General features: G+C 40.0%; 2 protein-coding genes across 2 annotated transcripts in view; both read left to right on the top strand.

Annotated features, from left to right (window-relative positions):
* Positions 1–1744: 1744 nt before the first annotated feature.
* Positions 1745–2772, top strand: LOC308106728 (serum amyloid A-5 protein-like). Its single transcript, XM_080458635.1, has 4 exons — positions 1745–1781; positions 1872–1971; positions 2093–2231; positions 2537–2772. Exons 2-4 carry the CDS (start codon positions 1884–1886, stop codon positions 2673–2675), a joined length of 366 nt encoding a protein of 121 aa, XP_080314761.1. The 5' UTR covers positions 1745–1781; positions 1872–1883; the 3' UTR covers positions 2676–2772.
* Positions 2773–4585: 1813 nt separating this feature from the next.
* Positions 4586–21613, top strand: part of apba2b (amyloid beta (A4) precursor protein-binding, family A, member 2b) — a 61002-nt gene continuing 43974 nt past the window's right edge. The window contains exon 1 of the mRNA XM_080458666.1: positions 4586–4669. The gene's annotated coding sequence lies outside the window, so the exon portion shown is untranslated. The remainder of the gene's footprint in view (positions 4670–21613) is intronic.

Genomic DNA, 21613 nt, shown 5'->3' with positions numbered 1-21613 from the left:
AATTACAAATAATATATATATATATATATAGTGACTGTGTTTTCCCTGTAAAAGACTAGTAACTAATTAAAGGGGAAAAAAGATCAGCTCAGTCATGTTTTAGGATTGTGAATGGAAACCGAATGTTTGGTTTGGCTTGGGGAAGGTAGAGTCAAAATGCCAGACACCGCTGTTCAAAGTCCAAAAACCTAAGTCCACAAGAGTATCCAAAGGAACATGGAGACACGAACACAGGAACGCACAGGAGAACAGCCTTGCACAGACACACGTACAACACCCAATTCAATCCAAAGTCACCAGGTAACGACAATCACACAATCAGGCACAGGTCAAAGCCATCAGGGTGGGGAACACCAATCAAACACGAGGAGAAGAGATCAAGGAGCCTAAAATGAAAACACGAGAAACAGAACATGAACCCTGACAGATAAAACCTAACACAGAGAATGAAATTACCAGATGAACAAGACCACTTTCCTTCCACTGAAGCTCCAGGAATTACTTGGTTCCACAGCTCATTGAGATCTGGTTAACAGTACGAAAACTAAAAACAAAACAAATCTCGCTTTTTCTTCACTACTACTATTACTACTACTACTTTCTTTCTTTGTGGTTTCATCTGACTTCATCATTCTCCATAAGACATTGGGCCACTAGTTAGGAAGCTGGATTAAGGTAAATGTTGGTTTTGTGTTGCTTCTGTGTAGATTTTACCTTCCTACATGCCACAGGTGGGTCTCATTTGTGCCCCACATATTATCACCACCTTTTCCTTCTCTCAAGTAAAGTTGTTTCTAAGCTCCCATACATCTTGTACTGCTTTACTTATTAGTGCACTATAAGTGAAGGGAGTGTACGCCATGAACAAGTGACCTGTCCATCACACATGAAAAATAAAGGGACACACACACAAACACACACACATTACACACACACACACACACACACACACACACACACACACACACACACACACACACACACACACACACACACACACACACACACACACACACACACACTAAAAGTTACCTAAACTTTACAGAGAATGCTCTTCAACTGGCATCGAACAGAGATATTCTTGCTGTGAGGAAAGAGTGCTAACCACTACTCCACTGTGCTACCCAGGAAATACTGCTCTTTTTCTTAGTTTAGTGAAATACTCAGTTTCAGCTTTGCTACTTGTGTTTAGTAAATTTGTTTTGGTAGACATTTTAGTTAATGGCCTACTAGAGAAGAAGCTGCTTTGTTATAATACTAAATCCATTTTAGTATAGTTAGCCATCAGGAAAGCCCCCCCCCTCTTCCCTTTTCCCTTTTGGTTGAGCAGTACCTGTTTGACTTTCCTTTGTTGTATTGTGGCATGTGTCTTGGGTTTTTGTTTGAGTATTGTTAAACTGAGAACTACCAATAAAACCCTCACTTCACCCAAATGCACCAGGTGGTTGTTACTTCTCACACCTTCTCCTAGCAGAGCCGGGTCGGAACAAAATCTACAAAGACTCTATTTAGAAATGTAAAATGATAAGGACTAATGCTAACACATTTTCTATAACAAAGTGCTTTTTTTGGTGGCATGAATACCTACTGTTGCACAAATGGGAACTTTCCTTGGTGTGTTTATCTGATATCTTGGATGGACCCTGGCATGGACCAGAACTTTCCAAGATTATGAAATCCTAAACAATCCGGCTTGTTTCAGAGCAGAATATAAAGGCTCCACATGGGGAGATATTCAGAGATCTGTCCAGACTTGCTCTAAGCTCACCAGAGACTGCAAAGTAAGTCAAAAAAGAAAATAGAAAACTTTACAGAGTTATTTCAACAATACTTGAATTTGAATTGTCTTTGTGTTGTTTTTGTTCGTGTAGACATCCGTAACCATGAAGATGCTTCTGGCCGGAGTCGTTCTGATCCTAATTGTTCAAACCAATGCTCAGTGGTACAACTTTCCAGCTGAAGCTGCTCGAGGTTGGAAACAAATTCAAAGTTGGAATGGAATGTGTATGCATGGGACTATAGAAACTGCAGATCGTCATTTCTGCATATTCTGATTACATAACAACCTCCAGCGTGTTGTCCTTCTGTTTAGGAGCTGGGGACATGTGGCGGGCTTACAGTGACATGAGAGAGGCCAACGTGAAAGGCGCTGACAAATACTTTCATGCCAGAGGAAACTATGACGCTGCGCAGAGAGGAGCTGGGGGCAGGTGGGCTGCTGAGGTGATCAGGTGAGCCACAAGGAGTATCAAAGACACAATCTTTGAAACTACATGACATTTACAATTGAAAGAACGATCTCTATAATCTGTATTGCTGCATAAACTAATACAGTTTATTACATCTCACTTATTTAGGACAGCACCTTGCTGAGTAGTTTTATATTGTTTCATACACATTCACTCAATTCTTTATTTCTCTTTAATTTATCCTGACCTGCAATCCAACTAGTGTCTTATTTGGGGCGTTTTGTCTTGCAGGCCTCGTTTTAGTTTGGAAATGTTCTTGTTCATGCTCTCTGTGTTTTTCATTTCAGTGATGCCAGAGAGAGGATGCAAGGGAGCTCGGGTCGTGGTGCAGAGGACAGTGCAGCTGATCAGCATGCAAACCGTTGGGGGAGAGATGGAGGAGATCCCAATCATTTCAGGCCTTCAGGTCTTCCTGGAAGATACTGAGGCTAAAATGCTTGTGCTGAAACTGGAGAACAACTCTCTTGAGTTGCAGATCATGATGATCCGTATTCATTGAGAAAATAAATTTCCATTTGAAGTTAATTTGCAGTTCCAACTGTCCAGTTTGTCTACATTACGCACATCATATTCCCTGTGTCTTCAACCAGCAAACAGCTTCACTACTGAAAAGAGGAACAGCTGATCATACTGGTCAAATCCTCTTTATTTAGCCACATCAAAAAACTAACTTAATGTAACCTCCACAAAAATAGATCAAATTCTATGTAATGATTTACATTTTAATAATATTTTTTGTAAAGGACATTATATAGAAAATGTCATTAAATATAATAGAAAGACTTTTCCTACTGTTAATAGCACTTTAAGCTTATATATTTGGGCACAGCCAGTTCCACTCTCAGAAGAAATGTTACTGGGAGTAATAATAACAACAGCGAAAAAATCAATCCATATATACCTATCTATCTTGTACATTGTTTTCTACAAATTAGGGCCAGATAGTCTGGAGTCCTAAATTGAGATGTGATTTCAGAATTCAACCACACGGTGACAGTCTTGACCACTGTAAATCTAAAGATGCCTGCTGTACAGATTTTTTCTTCCTGGTATGTGACTTTTTATATAACTTCTACAGGTCTATTTGACCTGACAATAACAGCATATATTACTGGCAGCATTCCCAGATGAATAAAACTTCATCTTCATTACCGGGTTTAAGAGACAAATTCCAGCAAACATTATGTGGCAGTAAGGTCACACGAAGGATCACCCACACAAATTCACAGGTAGAGCAATGGACAACCAACCAAAAGGCATGTTTTTGTGTTGTGAGTGCAGTCTGAAATCCTTTCTGTCATAGTGTTACTTTTCAGGGTAATGTGGACAAAAGTCTGTTGCTTTTCAGGCCTCGTGTCTTCTGCCTCAATATTTATTATATTTTGACTTGCAAAGAAAGATTACACTCAGTCCTGCCCCAAGAGACTGAAATGAAACTGGAAGTTTAATCAAAGATGCTTTGTAATTGTAATATATTCAATGTTTGTGCCTCCTTTATGTGGGATAATATGTTCAGTTATATAACAAAATAATATCATTCTATAATGAAAGACACACATTCAGAAAGGCTTCTTAGAGGTATGTCAATTTTTTTTTTATTTTTTATTATGGCCTAAAACCATCTCTTCTGCGTGTGTGGTTTCATTACAAAAACAACCAACAGCACCCACTAGTGGCCGAACATGAAAACTGCATTGTTTTCAGCATTTCTACCGTTTTCGTGTAAACAGACATTGTTTTCAAAATGTAGCTGTGTTAATGCAAAACTTTTCTGAAATGAAAATGGAAAAACTATTAATTTTTGTTTTCACTTGAAACGTTGTGTAAACAGGGCCCCAGTCTTGTGTTATGACCGGAACTCAAAATGAAACAGAGCAACCAAGGTCAACAAGTCAGAAACAAGTTATTTTTGTGGAAAAACAGTAGTTGGGGTCTTTGGTTGTTGTTGTTGTTTGTTGCTAGCTTTGTCCGAATTATACTAACTTGTGGCCTGATTAGGCCCCCCCCCCAGCTGAATGTTTGACACCTACATGCAGACAGTCGATAGTTTAAAAACTCTTCATTTCTGGTTTTTAAGACGGTTTTCCAATTCAAACATCATTACTATTGTTTCAGAGAATTAGCCGTGAAGTGATTCAGACGGTGGAGCGTCTCGGGTGGGGTATCTGCGCTCGTGGGAGGGATATGAGGGGGCAGGAGGAGGAGGAGGAGGAAGAGGAGGAGGGGGGTATTTACCGAGCAGACAACTGCAGTGGGCTTGTCGTCTTATTTTATCCTGGTTCCGGGGCTCCGCGGAGAGGCGCTGAGCTCCGTCCGTTTTCTGTCGGGAGGAACACACACTGAGTGATGCGCGACCAGCCGCCTCCATCCCGCACCCATCCCCGAAGGAGGTGACTCGACCAGCATATGATATTCTCCAGGTAAGACGGGGTTCATATCGACACGGTATAAAAGAACGGCCGAGCGTCGGTGTGAGGAGCCGGGGTGTCTTCCTCCGGAGGCTGGATGCTGCTGCTGCTGCTGCTGCTGCTGGCCGCTCCGCCTGGATGTTTGTCCTCAGCATCAGTGTCAGAAACTGGAAAAACCTCCCCTGCTCCCCGCGGTGTTGTGTGTAATTTATACAGCGTGGATTTGTGGAGAAACTCGGTGAGAAAGGTTGGCGCTGAATGCGTGTGGAAGTCTGTTCTCACCTTAACGCCACATTTGTCGGTGATTCATCCCTGCGCAGCCTCTCGTCTGAAATGATCGACCGTGCCTTTATTGTGAATAGGCCTTTTACTTTAAAATGAGATAGGATGCTCGTTCATTTTTAGACGACCCCAATGGTCCAAATCTTGTCTAGCATCGTTTCATTAAATTGCACCCCAGGCATGTGTAGGCTACTACACGACTTTCTCTCTTTGGAAATGGATTATTCAACCACTATATGTGCCCATTTTCTTTGAAACACTTCCTATCATCCCACACTCCTACATGATGTGAATGACATATTGAGACGATTAAAAGAAGAAAGAGAACACCACACTTCTGCACCTTCGCTTACACATCCCCCAGCTTAAAAAGCACCGTGAGAGGGTGTGTTTGTGTACCAGGAGTCCACAGGAGAGGACAGGAGCTGACAGGCGTTGTGTCTGGCTGTGCATTGTTCAGGCTCACAGGGTCTGCTTTGTACCATACAGTGTCATGTCCCCAGCATCTGCCCTCATCCAGCCATGCAGAACGCCTTGCAGTGGACATCGTCCACTCATCCACTTTGGGCTGACCACTATTTAATCTGCATGTCTTGTTTTGTTTTGTTTTTTTGTTTTTTTTCACGGCAGCAGTAACGTGGCCGCTGACTCACAGTGAAATAATATAATGCTGCAACGCCTGATGTTTACAAGTCTTCCTATATTGTTTGCAATGACACTGTGTGGTTTAGATCCTTAAGATTCAGTATTGGTATAATTTCCAGTGGTTCACCATGATACAAGAAGGTAGCGTTGGTTTGATCCACGGATCTATAAAGATTATATTTCATTTCCTCTGCAATTTAATCAAAAGCATTATAGTAGCTTGCTTGGTGATACGTGGATACATTTCAGCGTCTTCTTTCAGTCACTTTTCTCATCCTTCACAACTGATAAACAAATCTACATTGCTGTGTTGTTTTCCACGGGACAGAGCTGCATAAAGGTGATGAAATATTGGGAAAGAATGTGTATGAAGAAGTTAACATTGGGAAGCGAATACAGAGAATTAGATCGAATAAAAAGGACACAGGCGTCGTTGCAGTTCAGAAGCAGAGTGACGACCAGGGCTATAGAGGATGAGGGCAGATACAGAGGAGAGTAATGCATAGCTATTAGAGAAAGTGAAAGGCCCCTTGAGAGCCATGACAGAAACCTGCAAGGATGCATAGAGCATCTTGACTGTGATGCCAGTTTTTATTTGTCATTATTTACCCTGTTATTGTTCCATTCTTTAGTTTCACGTTCATTCTCACTGTCTTCTTGTATGGAGCTTTGTTATGCCCCTGCTCTGTGCCACCCTGTTCGTATAGCCTGAGATAGTATTCTGTATAGCACCTGCAATGAAGGACAAACACCCATCCTGCAGCCTGCTGGCACATCTTATTCAGGCTGCAGTTGCAGGTTACAGGATGGGACTCCATGGGGACGACCAGAAAAGGGCAAAAGTCTCCAACCCTGCTGCACAAATAGTGAAAGATTGTAAATCTTTGATTTTATCATTACCCTGTGAGGTTGCAAACAAACGTAATATTGAGACAAACTTCATATCCTAGTGAGTCAGCTGTAACATTGTGGGCTGAAGTGCCACGGGGAAATCCGTTGTCCATTATATAATATCATGTGTGACATCTTCTTAAAAGCTTTGCTCTGTAAGCTATGGCTTTCCCATGAAAAACATTTTGTGCCCAGTTTGTAACACTGACGTTAGTAGAAGTACAGTAACATACTACTCTGCCCACTATGATGAATAGTTAGGAAAAAGCTACAGGCTGTGACCTCTATCTGTTAAAGTAGATATTTAAACTGTAAGGAAAGATGTGCGTTTGAAATGTAAGTAGCGCTGCGGTGTTCACACAGAAACATATGTTGCTGTAGAAAACCTTTTTTTGACAAATAAAATGAGTCAGTTCACACAAAGAGGAAAAGCCATGAGCCCCACTGTTAGTTTGCTAATGAGGAAATAAAGAGATACAGATAAAGTGTAGTGTAGTTTACGCCTCCGACCTGGTTGAAGGATAATTAAATGGAAATTAGCAGTGATGATCATGCTACCTGTGTCGTTATACAGGAAATTCCATTTGAAACAGAGGAAGGGGCCACTCTGACAGGAAAAAAAGTGCACAATGAGGCAAAGCTTACGTTGTATTCGACCCCTGACATTGTTCCCAATGCTGAGTCTGGTCGGGCTTCTTTCTCTGTGAAGTTATCCCTGTGCATAGCTGGTTTCCTCCCACAGTCTAAAAACATGCATTCAAGGTGTGCTGGTCACTTTAAATTGAGTTTGGTGTGAATGTGAATGTGGTTGTCTGACTCTCTGGGTGTACAATGTGATGGACTGTTGGCTGAGATTGGCTTCATCGTGCTGTGACCCTGAATTGAATAAAGACGGATGATTGAAATTTCTCTCACAGACGATGGAGCAGACTGCTTCAGCACTATTCAGATCAATGTCCAGAAACATATTCAACAGTCTGAAAGAATAGAATCCAAATCATTAAGCCTTAGATTTATGCTACCTTTCTTCGGCTTTTTCCAATTCTAGATTGCCACGTTACGTCTATATATTTAATAATGTGGATGCAGGGAGCAATGTAAAGCCAAAAAATATGGTTGTTACTTTACCAGAGAAATCCAGTTTGCTTGTACCTGCTGTATTCTGATAGAGCCATTCGACACGACTCTTAATGGTCCATAAAATGTATGTCGTTTGTGTTTGTCTCTCCTAATGGCAACACCTAAATTACTTTAGTGCTGTATCTGACTGCTTTGCATTTCTTATTGCTTTGACATTTCCAAGTATCTTCACCATTTCCAACATGAGTAATGCACATTTGCGGTTTTTTCCCCCTCTCAGATGTATTTCATGACAGATCTATTGCAAGAAATGAAAGCAATAGCATTACATAAATGAAAATAAATCTTACTTCAAAGTGAGTTCTTCATATATTTCTCTCTAGTTTGTATTTGGTCAAACCTCATAGCAAATTTAACCAGGTTAACTGGATTTATTTTGCTCTCTGGGTGAATTTTTTTTTGGGGGGGCAGTGGATCCTCATTTAATATAGTGAAAGCATCATTCAGGCTGTCTCTACCTGCAATCAAACATGACAATAAATATCATAGAGGATTCCAAAAGTGAGGTCCTCAATGGTAAAGTGTGCTACATACCCAAATATACAGAGGACTTGGAAACACATGCTGAAATAAACTGGAATTCTTTTTTTTTGAGATCATGGTGGCTGCTGTTATATTGTCCTATCTCTAAGAGTTGTTCCATTATTCACCATCTGTGGACAGCTTATCTCTCGATGACATCAGCGCCATAGTCAGTCACTCTGCAGCTCCTCTTCTACATCATCAGTCTGTACAATATACTCTTGAGTTTCGGGGGAATGATCAAGAGTCTGACTCACTTCACTTGTTACAGTTTCTTTCGCAAAATGAAACCCTCATATGGTATTTTCGGGACAAATCCACCTTATTTTCTCTGTAAAGTCTCATGTCTGCACACTATAGTATTGAGAATATGCCTGGACACTATCCACTGTTAAAAAAATGTAATGAAAAATACCGTGCAGCTTTTTGCCTTTTCACAGTGCGGCTATATTTTGCAGTCAGCTGTATCAAACTTGAATTACATTAAAATGCAGAGAGAAACTTTGTTGTGGACAGATGGAGTGTTCAATGGAGAGAAAAAAAAAATTGGGCTGACAGAGGCACCTTTGCATGTACTGATCTTAAAATATGCTGAACCTCTCTGCCCCCATGCTTGCATCTCCTCAGGTAATTTGAAATGGCTCTGTAACCTAATAGATCTACCGTGTGTATCTTGGCTCTTCGTTTTCCACGGCACAGCTTTGCTTACTGTTCTATTTGCACAGTCAGGATTTTATTCTTCTGGCTTTCAGTTCGCCAGCAGTTTTTTTCTCTCCCTACTTTTACTTGGATTTCATAGACTAATCACAATTCAGTCCTCACCACAGTGGGGAATCATTTTCTGGTTCACTTGTGAGCTTGATTACAACATCAGAATTTAGTCAGAGCTGCTGCAGACTGACTCACCATCACGCGTCTCATGATGATACAACAATGCCTGGGATAACTACATGACACATTCAATTTGATAGTCATCCACAAAGTTGGGTTTTCACATTTTGGAGCTCATGATGTTTACATTATGTATGGATGGCATACTTTTATACCTGAATCATCTTAATTATTGGCTAATCTAGCACTATGTATTTTTTTCTTTTTTTTTCTTGCTTCTATACCTTTAATGAGCTTATCTCTGTTCTATTTAATTTGTATTTATTTAATTTATTTCAGTTTTTAGTGCCGTTAAGCACCTTGCGACTCACGTCTGGGAAAGGTGCTATATAAATAAAATTCTATTCTGTTCTAAAAATTCTATAGCTAAAAGGTCTGCGCAGGTTACGAACAGCACGTTTAATAAAATTCCTTTTTAGATCGGTCTTTCGCAACTTGACACACAGTCTAGTCACTAGACTCTAGTGTCACGTTTCTATTTTGCCTGTAAGTAACATCCAGTCAAGGGTATAATATTTCAAGCCTTCACAAAATGCCAAGCTGCGTAACATTTACAGTCAGTTACAACCAAATAAAGCATGAATATCCTGAAGGCGTTAGGTCAGCCCTTGTTGTCCAGCCCTTGACATTGTTCAAGTATCAGACACATGAATATGACAGCTATATCAGCGCTACTCTGGTTGTTTTGACAGTACTGCCTCTTTCAATTTCAGTTTTTCCTGGAACGTGTGATTTATGTTTCTTTCTGTTTAGTTTATTTTTTTTTTGAGTTTCAGTGAACTGCTGAGATTGAGACAAAGCTATCTTTTATTCACTGTTCACCAGTCTTTTGAGAGGCCAAGTGCTATTCTGGATGAGGTGTTGACTTTTGGCTCAGGGTTCTGACCTGCTGTGTTTCTCGTTATGAACAGGTTACAAAATGCTGCAGACCAGCTCACAGTCTGTGAACCGGTCAAGCATTGCTAAACAAGAGCTTTTTGGACATTTCTTGTTTTATTGTTTGTGACAGTTCTCAAATCGTTTGCCAGTCTTTGGACTGTTGTCTGATTGCTTTTTTCATCTGAGTGGGCAAAACCTTCAGGAGCTCTGTAATGCCTGAGCAGTTGGCTTGATAGCAAGAACAGTTTATTTTGGTTTATATTCAAAGACGACGGAAAAGAAAAAAAGGGGGAAATCACTGCGAGCAATTCTTAACTTCTGCATTATCCATGTGCTCTCGTCACAAGAGAGGAGTTCTTTCTGTCTTGTCAACTACAGTTTCACATCCTTCTGCAAAATCCATTTAGGTTTGAAAAGGCAGGCTGAATGCATGAAACTTGTCTTCACTGCCTTGACATTCTTCTTCGCATCAGTGACCCACATCTCCAAGTAATCAATTGGAGAGCGGTGACGAGTCAAAGCGTGAAGAGAAAAAATGTTGCGGAGCAGCAGGACGTGTTGTTTACACTCTTCTAAGTGTTCAGAATGACAGTGTGCTGAGAAAAAAATGAAGATCAACTGCACATTGTTTGTAATGTTAGGTCTCCAAGGCAGCGAGGCATAGAACTGGATAAGAATATTAAAGATAAATATCTACTCATGGATCTCTCGTGGCAATAAATGCAGCATTTTTATGTTTCTCGCCATAGCTATTATCAGGTATGATTTTCTTTCAAGATATATGATGATATAATTATGGTCATGATGAGATATGCTTGCGTAGTTAATTCAGCAAGTAATGATTTTTGTGTGATAACTACATCTTTCAAAGATTTGATCGAGCAGTGGCTGCATGCTTCTGAGAAAGAAAAAAACCCCACCAAGTTCATTACTTATTAACACACTTAACGGTGTCTATAGTTTCATGAGTTTAATTATTTATTTGGCAATGCTCCAATAAAATGAAATAAAGTGGGGGGAAAAACTGGCTATTCATAATTATTTGACACCAGTTTGCTTCACAGTTCCATGTACAGATGTAAAAAAACATTAGAAATCTGGTCATAAAAATATGTTTTGTGTTATTGACTGCAGATAAAGTCCACAACATCTGTCACAGCAAAAATGCACCAACAAGTTTAAAATAGCTTGTGCCAGAGAGTTTATACATATAATTTATCATAGCGTCTAAAAAGTCAGTAAGTATGTCAGTTTTTACACTCATAATATAAAATGCTGCCTAAATAACTAAGCCTTGAATGACCTCCTCAGGCGCATTCGCGCTAATATATGCAGAATTGAAAGAAACAACTGAGGTCTGTATTCTACCTGTTTCTTTCTCTTAGGGGTGAATCAATGACAACAATTTGTCATTTTGTGCACATCAGGGTGGAAACGTGGTCTCGTATAATTGTCAGACATGAAAAGTGTGGTCCTCATGTTTTCACTGCAACATTTCACAATAAAGCGATTGCGGCTTGTATGGTTTAAACTGCACAGAGAAGTGTGGTGGGGTCTCTTAAAATCAACGAGGTGATGCGTACACATCATTTCACCTCTCTTTATGGAATTAGCATGTAAATGAGTCCAAATCAGCGTCACACTCTGTGACCAAATCAGGTCACATTGAGAGGAAAGCAAAATGGCAAAGAAAGAGCGAAAGAAACCGTTCTCCCACAGTACTTGGTGAAAAAGAAACCCATTCATAGCTGCATTAATCATGGGTGGCACTAAAGAATGGCTCCAAGGCAGCACCCAGAGAGAGAGAGAGAGAGAGAGAGAGAGAGAGAGAGAGAGAGAGAGAGAGAGAGAGAGAGAGAGAGAGAGAGAGAGAGAGAGAGGCACCCTTATTCGTTAACTGGATTTGGTCTGAATGCCAACTGTCTTGGCCAAACATCTGTTAAATCTTCCTCTCCTAAAGTTGCAGCAACTCCTCTTTACCTTTTGGTAGTTTTTTAATGTGCTTGTGTATTTGAATGAGGCCTTCTTTGGATTTAATTGATTCGAAGTAGGTTTGTGTTTAGAGAGCTTGCCGCTCTTGAATTCTTCTTCTTTGGGCAGATCATGCTCTTATGATGCCCCCTGTCTCCTCTACCCTCCTTCTCCACACCAGTCTCCTGCATGTCTTTTCTGTCTGGTCTTCCTTTTCTGCTCTAGCCTGGCAGCTCCATCCTCAGTATCATTTCCCCGACATAGTTATCTCGTCTTCCACATGATGAAACCATCTTAGCCTCGCCTCTCTCTTTCTCGTTACACTGTCCAACAAAGTTCCCCTTTGAGGGGGTTGATTCTTAATTAACTCGATAAAGCCAGATTATTTTACTCTTAGAATCATGAAATACCAATTACTTACATGAGTAACAGCTTGCATTTAGTTATGAAGAGCAGCTAATAACGGAGGATTTAAGAACTGCGAGTACAGTTCAGTAGACATGCATGTTGCTGTCAGAGAAAATTGCATAGCTTTGACTGGTGGAGTTATAAACTCAATGTTCATAATCTGTAAAGAAAAGAGGATAAGAAATGTTAATTTGATATACCGTCATCTTCCCTCTAAGTTATTCTACAGAGCAGTGTTTCATCAGTTTTTTCTGGGTCAGATGCAGACATAAGCTGAGTAATACATCCCATTACCAGTGAAATAAGCTTAGAGTTTAAGGTTATTGGTGTGCCCCTTAAAAATGATGATTGGAGAGCTTCAAAGCTTACAGTGTCTTCAATATTTCATCAGTGTGGCGCTTGCAAACATAACCCAACTCTAATATAGATTTGAGATGGTCATAGGACAAGAGTGCAACAGCATATAACATTGAATCCATAAATATAGCTGGAGCCACAGAGCCCAGGACAGGGAAACCATTATGTTTTCACTAAAAAAGTTACAAGCACACACACACTGCATTACTCAGTGATGCATGTAAATCAGGGTTGTTTTTTTCCTTTAAAGCGTTTTTTTCAGGCACCTCCTTCCTTTGAGTAACTCACTTATCTGAATGAGCAGTGCAGTTTTCTTTTCAATGTACCTTCAGCCCCGACCTTCACTGGTTCAGTGGCAGCCATTTTGATGACACTTTAATCAGTGAGGCACTTTATAATATACCAAATATCGTGGCTTTTGAAGGACTCTGCTTTCACTTAATCATGTCTTGGAGTTTTCATCCTGTCGATGCAAACATGTATTGTAAGTGTACTCTCCACATTTGCAAACCTTTCCTGTGCGCCGTATGATAGATGAAAACCGTTGTTAAGACCCCTTTCGTAATGGTTGGAATCAGTTGCAAAATGGACATAGAATTAGGATACACTGGTTTAAAGCTCATAAAACCATAGTGTATTCACTTTAGAAGTTAGCCGTTAAAGACACTGCCTAATCATTGCAGCTTCTTTTATGTACCTTTTACAGATTTTACACACCTTTATTGGAATGGGGATAGTATTTTTTTTGCACTTGTTCATCTTTAACAACCTCGAGTTTCAGGCAGATCATAAAGGATGATGCAGATATTCAGCAGGCAGGGGCTGTAATTGTAAAACCTTCCGTTTCAGTCGAGCTGGCCTTGTTAGAGTTCAATCATGTTTGGGTTAGTACAAGTATATGTGTGACCTTAATATACCCATTTTACCTTCCCTTCTGCTGCGTTCTGAGTCATAGGATGAGCCTTCTTCCTCAGTAAGCTGTCATTTATGCCATCACTTATGTTTAAGATGCACTCAAGACGCTGGCGCATTAGTTACTGCTTTTGTTTCAGGAGCAGCATGACATTAGCATTTAAATGTGCAAAGAGGCTCACCCGCTGCTGTTATTGTTGGAGTGTATAAGACAAATTCACATCTGGTAAATTTCTTTTCTGAGCAGTGAAAGATAGCTGCTGTTTCAAGAAGCAATATTGTCTTTAAGATACAGAGGTAAATGTGTTTCCATAATGTAGCCTTTTGTCGTTGTCGAGGTTTGATGAATGCAGGTCAGGCTGAATCTGCTATTGCTTTGAAGTACCAGCCTGTAGATCATTACTTGAAAAGCCATACCTGCTTTTTGATTGACAGTATAGATGATAGTTCATCATTTTTTGTGATACAGTAAAGTTGAAGGAATGCAAGCAGGTGGTTGCTTTATCTATAGCATCAGGCATGCTTTGGGAAATGCATGGAAACAGGGTTGATTTGGAAATTCTTCTCTTGATGCCTGATCATTCGGGGTGTTTGACCTCAGTAAAATATGGATTGCTACAAGAAATTGCCAAGTAAGGAAATGCATTAAACTTGTGGTAATTGTTCATTGTTGCTGGAACCTAATGCTTTATGAACCACATACGTGATTTAATTAAGTTGTTGTTGTTTTTTTTACAAAGTCCAACATTACTGTTTTAACAATATCACATGTATTCCAGAGCCGCTTCATTGATTATCACATAAAGTAAATGCAGGTTTTGTACTAAACTCATAAATGTGTTGTTAACATGGTTGTTTACAAGTATTAAACATTGATGTTTAATTATCTGATGATACTACTACATCTGCAGGTTCCACACAGATATGACAAGAATTCCATCAAAACACCTCTTAAAATGAAGTTTCCATCTTGACACTTGAAAAGGATCAAAATCCAAGTAATAAATGAAGATTGCAATTTCAATGAAACATGGGGGATATCTTCAGTCACAAAATGCTCTTTACTTCCATCTTCCTCCCATCTTATCAGTCTTAAGTTCAACCTTGGATACATGAGCAAATTAAAGGATGGAGTGCTACCATCAAAGAGACATGGGTTCATTTAATTCAATTCAATTCAATTCAGTTTTATTTATATAGTGCCAGATACACCACAATCACCTCAACACTACAAAGACAAGCCAACTATTCCACTTGAACAAGCATTTTAAAAGGAACAAACCTTTGCAGAACCAAGCTCAGAGGTGGAGACTTTCTGCTGTTCTGGCAGGGGTTCGGGGATAGAGGAGAGAAAAGGATAAGACAGACATAGATTGTGGGGAGGAAATCAATCTCTGGTAAGGGAAGGGTGTAGGACGGAGGTCGGCAACCCGCTCCCTGCTTTTTGGAGGTATCAAGCAAAGCATCAAACAACTTTAAAATCAATCCAGATTCCAAAGATGAAACAAAAGACAATTTTTAAGGATGAAACAAAACCGAATCTAAAGGAAAATCTACAGCCTGAGCTAATTAAAAGTTTATAACTAAGCTCAACCCCGATGTTCAGAGGGATACTGGTGGTGGCTACTTAAGCACACGTTTGACCACTACCGAAAGGCAACCAAAAACTGGGGACCTTTAAACAAAGCTATATTCAGTTAAGCTTAAAGGTTTATGCCAAACAAAGCAGTGATTAACGTTTCTCTCAATCCATCAAACAAAATTTATACAAACGATATCTTGTGTTTGTCCCCCAAACATTAGGTTGCAATGCATGAAAAAACTCCGGGGACAACATTTCTAATGAGGCTTAACAATTGCAAACCACCAACAAAGTTAACAGAAACAATGATAACAACTGTCACACAATAGACAACCTTAACCTCACATAAACCGACTCAATTTTTGAAGCAATAATGGAGCTCAAACAAGAAAGCAACTAAAAACTCTGACATTTATTCACTCAAATAGGAGAAGATGGATTAAGAGGTCTTGGTTTCTGTGGTTAAAGCCCTTGCTAAAATCATTGTCTTAACATCCGTGTCAACATTGAGTAAATACTCCTCGGATATAGTATACTTTTGGGATGTTTTTCACACCACAGGAGCTTGTTTTAAACACACCGTTATATGAGCTTTGCACAGATACAAACAACTCATTTAAAATGAGCCTGCAGGACTGATATAATCCTGGCAGTTATCTGCTGTCCTTCATGCATGCTGCTCTGCTCAGATACAGAAAACACATGCAGATTTGTATATTGGAAAGCTGCAAGCATTCACAAATCAGTTTTCTGAGAGATAAGCAGATAACCATGAGTATAAAGTCAGTAGACAAAAGTATTGGCCTTACACATACAATGCAGCACTGCAGACCCAAATATACACACCTTCCTTCCACGGTGTATACTGTACATCCACATAGACTCAAAGTGAAAGTAAAGAATAGTTAGATCATTGGGAAACTGAAAGTAAAAGCAAACAATTCTGTCTTATGTTAGTCTGTGTTTTTAAAATCAATATTAAAATTGAGCAAACTTTCACTTTTCTCTTTCGTTTTGATTGTAGATTAATTGTGCCATTTACATATTCAGGGACTCAACAGACTAATTCCAATGGAAATGTGAGAACCACCTGATTGTAGCCTTTTACAAAACAAGCAAGTTTTTTTAGTACTACTATGCATTGTGTATTGCTAGACAAACACCGAAAATGTAGTACTACATCCCAAATAACTGTGTCAGAGTTTCGCCTTCTAATTAAATGGTATTTCAATAGTCAGAAGAGAGGCTCCATATATAAGCAATAAACTCCCGAAGAAAAAAAAAAGAGTATGTCAGCTCAGCCGTCTTACATGCTGAAATTGGAGCTGTCTGTTCTGACCTTTCAGGCTCGGATAAGCTGAGGTTAGCTGATGAATACAAATGGGAGAATTAATAGAGGCGGGTTTGAGCTGAATGGACAATGAATATGAAAATACCATTAAGAGTTTTTGTGTCATTTTTTTTTTTTTACCACTTCATCATTGACCCTGTTGTGATGCTGAGAACAGAATGAGTCGGCATATTCTCTGATCGAACCCCAAGGGAGTCGGTGTAGTATTTCCTTGAAACAGCGCTGGATGTAAACCTACAGGTCACGTCGGCCTTACTGGACTGTTTGCAGCCCGCAGCTTGTTTTTCTGTGCTGCCTTCGAGCCCTCTCATTTGATTTCCTGTTCCATCTGTAGATGCCGTAGGTCTGTAATTCAGAAACGAACGTTGAGTTATCGCTCTCAGGCAGGAGGTCACGGCAGCACGGCAGTGAGCGCCTTGCAAAACGTTGACGGGGTGTTGAAGCCGGGGAACAGCTTATGCAAGGCTTCAGACTGAACATGGTACTGTAAGCTTGACGTGAAAGAGGTGAGCTGGGAGATCAATGGGGATAGATTTCGTGCAGGAGATGAGCTACGAGCTGAGATGTAGGTGTGCGCACACGAGTGTGTTACATCGGCACGAGATTGCTTTCATGTGTGTGCTTTGTGTGCACGCATGCATGCATTCACGCTTCCACTGGCTATTCCCATTAGCATGCTAATCTGTTTAATGTTTATGTGACACCCTCTCTTAGAAGAGAGGTCCTCACTGTGCCATTATTCCTGTCAATACTGTCAGTCTCTATGATCGCAACGCTGTGTAATGACATTTTTTAATATTTATGGGAGTCACTGATTACTCTCCTAATTATAACCTGATCAATTAATAGAAGTGATTTCTTTGAGACGTAGTTATTCATTTGCAGTCTTGCCTTCTAGAGAGGAGTACCTCTCATAGGAACTGCAACACTTGCATGAAAAATCATTGTCAATTAACAGAAAATCAATCAGTCACCGATGACGTAATTCCATTTAGAAAGGAGTCATTTTCTATACCTTTTCATTGTTAAAGGTTCTCAGGTCTAGCTTTATGCAAAATATTGATTGGCCCATTGGTTCTTGAGGTTTGAAACTGTTGGGGAAAAAAAACTTTGCGTCCTTTTGTATTTGAGACAATCATGATAGACTATAGGTGTTGCACACAGATGCCGTAGTTAGCACTCTCGCCTCTGGGAGAATTTTCCAGGTTTGAGACCAGGTTCAGTCTCTGTGCCTTTCTGTGTGAAGTTTTCATGTTCTCCTTGTGCACGAGGGTATTTTTCTCTGGGTACTTTACACTGTCCAAAAACATGCATTTGAGATCAACTGGTGATTCTAAATTGCCCCAAAGGTTGAATCGTAGTGTGTGGTTGTCTGTAACTCTGTATTTGCTCTGTGACGAGCTGGCAGCTTGTCCAGCATGTCCTTGTCCTTCACACAGTCTCGGATTAACTCCAACACCTCACGACCCTACCTTATAAATCAGTACAGAAAATGGATGGGTGATGGAATATATTTACTTTTCTGAAAACATGCTTTATAAGCCCAACAACTTCATGCACAATTGCAAAAGCTATGTACTGTTGCAGTATTAAAGGGCTTTCTTAAAATCCCAACCTGTCCGAATAGAAGCAAATATACTCGCCACAACATAAAAAGTTAAGATATGTCAACATTAAGAGTGTTTATCCCTTAAGGCTTTCTTTAGAAAGGTGACTCTACTTGCTCTTTATTGCCACCGGGCAAACATGACACTGTCTAGGAATCAGCAAGTCTTCTGTTAGGTAGTTATTTTTACAATCCCTGTCTCTGAGGGACATGTAATGTATGAGCTACCTGTTGAAGATTTTGTATTTTTGAAAGATTTTGTGTCTTGCCTGGTGTGTCATCCATATGTTTGACATTTTAGTATTGAGCCTGAGAACATTTGTTAGTACATTTCCCAGCATGTCTTTCTATTTACCCTCTGTGATTTGTCCCTTTAGTAGAAAAATCATGTCATTTTTATTTGCTGATATTTATGCTAAACAGCCCTGCCATCCTCTCTGAGAAATGCATGTGTGGGTTGATTTCTATTTTTGCAATGTGCTTTGAGGCTGAAATAAGGGATGACTTGCTGTGTGTGTGTGTGTGTGTGTGTGTATGTAGGGGGGAGGGAGTCATAATATGTCCATTAACCTATGAGACTGTTTTTTCCTTAACTTTAGAGTATCTATTTTGCATTGGGTCACAAGTGCATTTGGCTCTGACTGATTGTTAGTTAAAGCCCAAGCTAGTCATTAAACAACAGAAAAACTGATTTTGTATTGTATTCAAGAAAATGAAGGGGATTAGGGATAACAAAAACAAAGGTAGTGACAGCAGCAGGTATGAATAAATATTTTATCTTGTTATTCTAATGCAGAACTTGTGGCAGATTCTGTATGTGGTGGTCCAATTGCTTAATAGTAGAGATTCTGGTGGTATTGCTTGTATTATACAGCAAACTAGGGTTCCTAGATTGCAGCTGACCTTATTTTTCTCTTCTTTGGATTGGTCCTTTGTGTGATCTGCTGAGTGTTTTGTCTTGAATACTGCAGTGTGCTGCAGTATGAATTGGACTTGTGGGACCAATACAAGCCTTAAGGCTGCGTGCAAGAAGGAGGGGAGCCGTGGTGAACTACAGCGGTGGTTGGATCAGAGAGACAATGTCAACTACTTGTACTTAACAGTAACTTGTAGTCTGTATTGTTGTTCTAAAAGTTCTGAAAAAAACTGTAACAATATTATTGTACCATAGTTTTGTAATTTTTTCACATGTGAAAATGTTGCTTTTTGCAGATTCAAATATCATATGAAATTGGCAAAATATCTCCTATAATGTGAAGACTATGTGAGTTAAGCTTTCTATTTTGCTCCACCAAAGGTTAGAGGTCAAGCTTTTGTTTGTTCTATATGTTGGCAGGAAGTTGATGAACGTCAAAGCAATATCTTTGCAGTCTGTGTGTTTGTGTGTGCGTGCGTGCGTGTGCGCACGTGCGTGCAAGCGTTTTGCCACTGACAAAGACATATGTTTGTCAGGAATCTTTTCAGTCTGTATTCTGAACAAATCCCAGAAGTAAGTGCTTGTATTGTTGTTTTTCTTTCACTGCGGTTTTAATAGCTGTGCTGGCCTTGCTCATATTTTGCTCATCTCTCATTCGCCCAAAGTACAGGTATACTAAAGATTTTGAACTGTTTGCATACAATTCATGCATCTCCATATAAATCTTAGCATATGATAAAACAATTGTCTTTTCTGTTCATTGAGCCTCATTGTATACTCAAAACCAAACTCCTTTTCTTGATATGAGAGAGTATGTTTCTGCTGCTTCCATCCGGGGCCACCACATCGTATCATGTAAGCTTGAGTTTTACACCGGATACCTTCCGTGGGGTTGAGAGCCTTGCTCAGCGACCCACAGCGGCGACCCGTCGGCTCTTGTCTTGCTCTAATAGATGTTATTTCATGTTGTGTTCAAGCGAGTTATTTTGTTGTATTCCACAATTGTTGTTGTCATAACATGTTTCCACCTGCCTACGTTTCCTGACCCTCTCACTTTCATCAGCACATCGCCCACTGGCTCTGGAAGAGCGAGCATGCTCACACCAGTAGGGTGTATGCTGCTGCGGTTCTGGTCTTACGGTTCTGATTCCATTGCTAAATGGGGACAGCAACCTCGAGGCTGTCAGGAGAGGGACTCAAACTGTGAGGATGAGATGTGACATGTGGCCCAGGTTTAATGGCAGATAGTGAAACCCTGCTGTCAGAGTTTGGGAGAATCCAGCAGAGCTGAAGTTGCTCCTGAAATTTCCTGCCTTCAAATCTTGACTAGTTATCGTCTTGCAGCCAGTGCAGTGTCAGCTATACAGGATGTTTAAGTGTATTATAAAATATGTGGCTACATAATAGAGTGTACTGTGCCAATCATTATAGGCTATAGTTTTTTTTTTGTTTTTTTTTAAATATACAAATTCATCGGTGCAATATACAATATCATAATATAAAAATTGTGCTGATCTCCCATGTTTAAAGGCTATTAAAAAATGTTATTTTCAAATTTTATGAGACTGTTACAGCTATTGCTGCCACTGCTTTGTCTACTTTATGAAAATATTGCCATTGCTGTTGATCACATTATTGAAAAAACCCAGTTTTGTGAATATTTCAAAGTATCACTTAATTTGACATGCTATATTTGTCACTCCAACCCTGGTCTGGATAAAGCAGGGAGTCAATTAAACGAAAGATGAATGGATGGATAAGTAATTTGTATATAAATAAATATATAATAATTCTATACAAATTGTGACTTTTGGGGTTTTCTTCTATGTACATAGTTAAGTTTTAAGATACATTTTGAAGTGCTACTTTTTGCTCGTGTGAATTTAGGCCCCGTTTACACAACAACGAATACGAGTGTATCCGCAAAACTTTCTTCTCTTTTCGGGGGGTCCGTTTACACGGCACCAGTGTGTAGATGCACTGTATCCGCAAAGTTTTTAATCCAGCACCCAAAGTGGAAAGATTCTTTCACTGCCGCTATTACCTGCTGCAGAGACTGCCGGAGGCTACTGAGCCTGTTACTGCGCATGCACATCTCTCCCCCTCCCTCCTGCTTATTCAGTTGTAAACAAACATGGCGGCCGCGTAGTGGTACGACTCGCCGTCCATATTCTAGTTTTATCGTCCATATCAGTAGTTTAATAGTTGAGACTCACCCCTGATAGCATCCGATGCGTCATCAGTCCATGCGGATGTCGGGTGCGCTCCATTTTCTTCATGTTTATAGTGTATTGTTCTCTGCACACGTCTGTGTAGTTTCATTACAAAATCAAGCAACAGCACCCTCCTGTGGCCCGGCATACAATCTACATCATTTTCTCTGTGTCTGCTGCTGCAGTGTAAACGCACTCCTTTTTTTTTAGCGGATTAGGTGTTGTTACGTGAAACGTTGTCGTGTAAACAGGGCCTGTGTATCGACCAAAAAAGCAGAAGTCCCCCCTTCATTGTGGAGGTACATCCAATACCTATTCAAAGGTTCATTTTGTGAGCAAAGGCATGTTTGAACTTTTAGTCCATGAAGAACCATCAGTGTCACTATATTA

Source organism: Lipophrys pholis, assembly GCF_963383615.2.
Source record: "Lipophrys pholis genome assembly, chromosome: 2".
Lineage (NCBI taxonomy): Eukaryota > Metazoa > Chordata > Actinopteri > Blenniiformes > Blenniidae > Lipophrys > Lipophrys pholis.
Note: the sequence above shows the minus strand (reverse complement) of the source record. Positions and strands in the feature narration are given on the sequence as shown.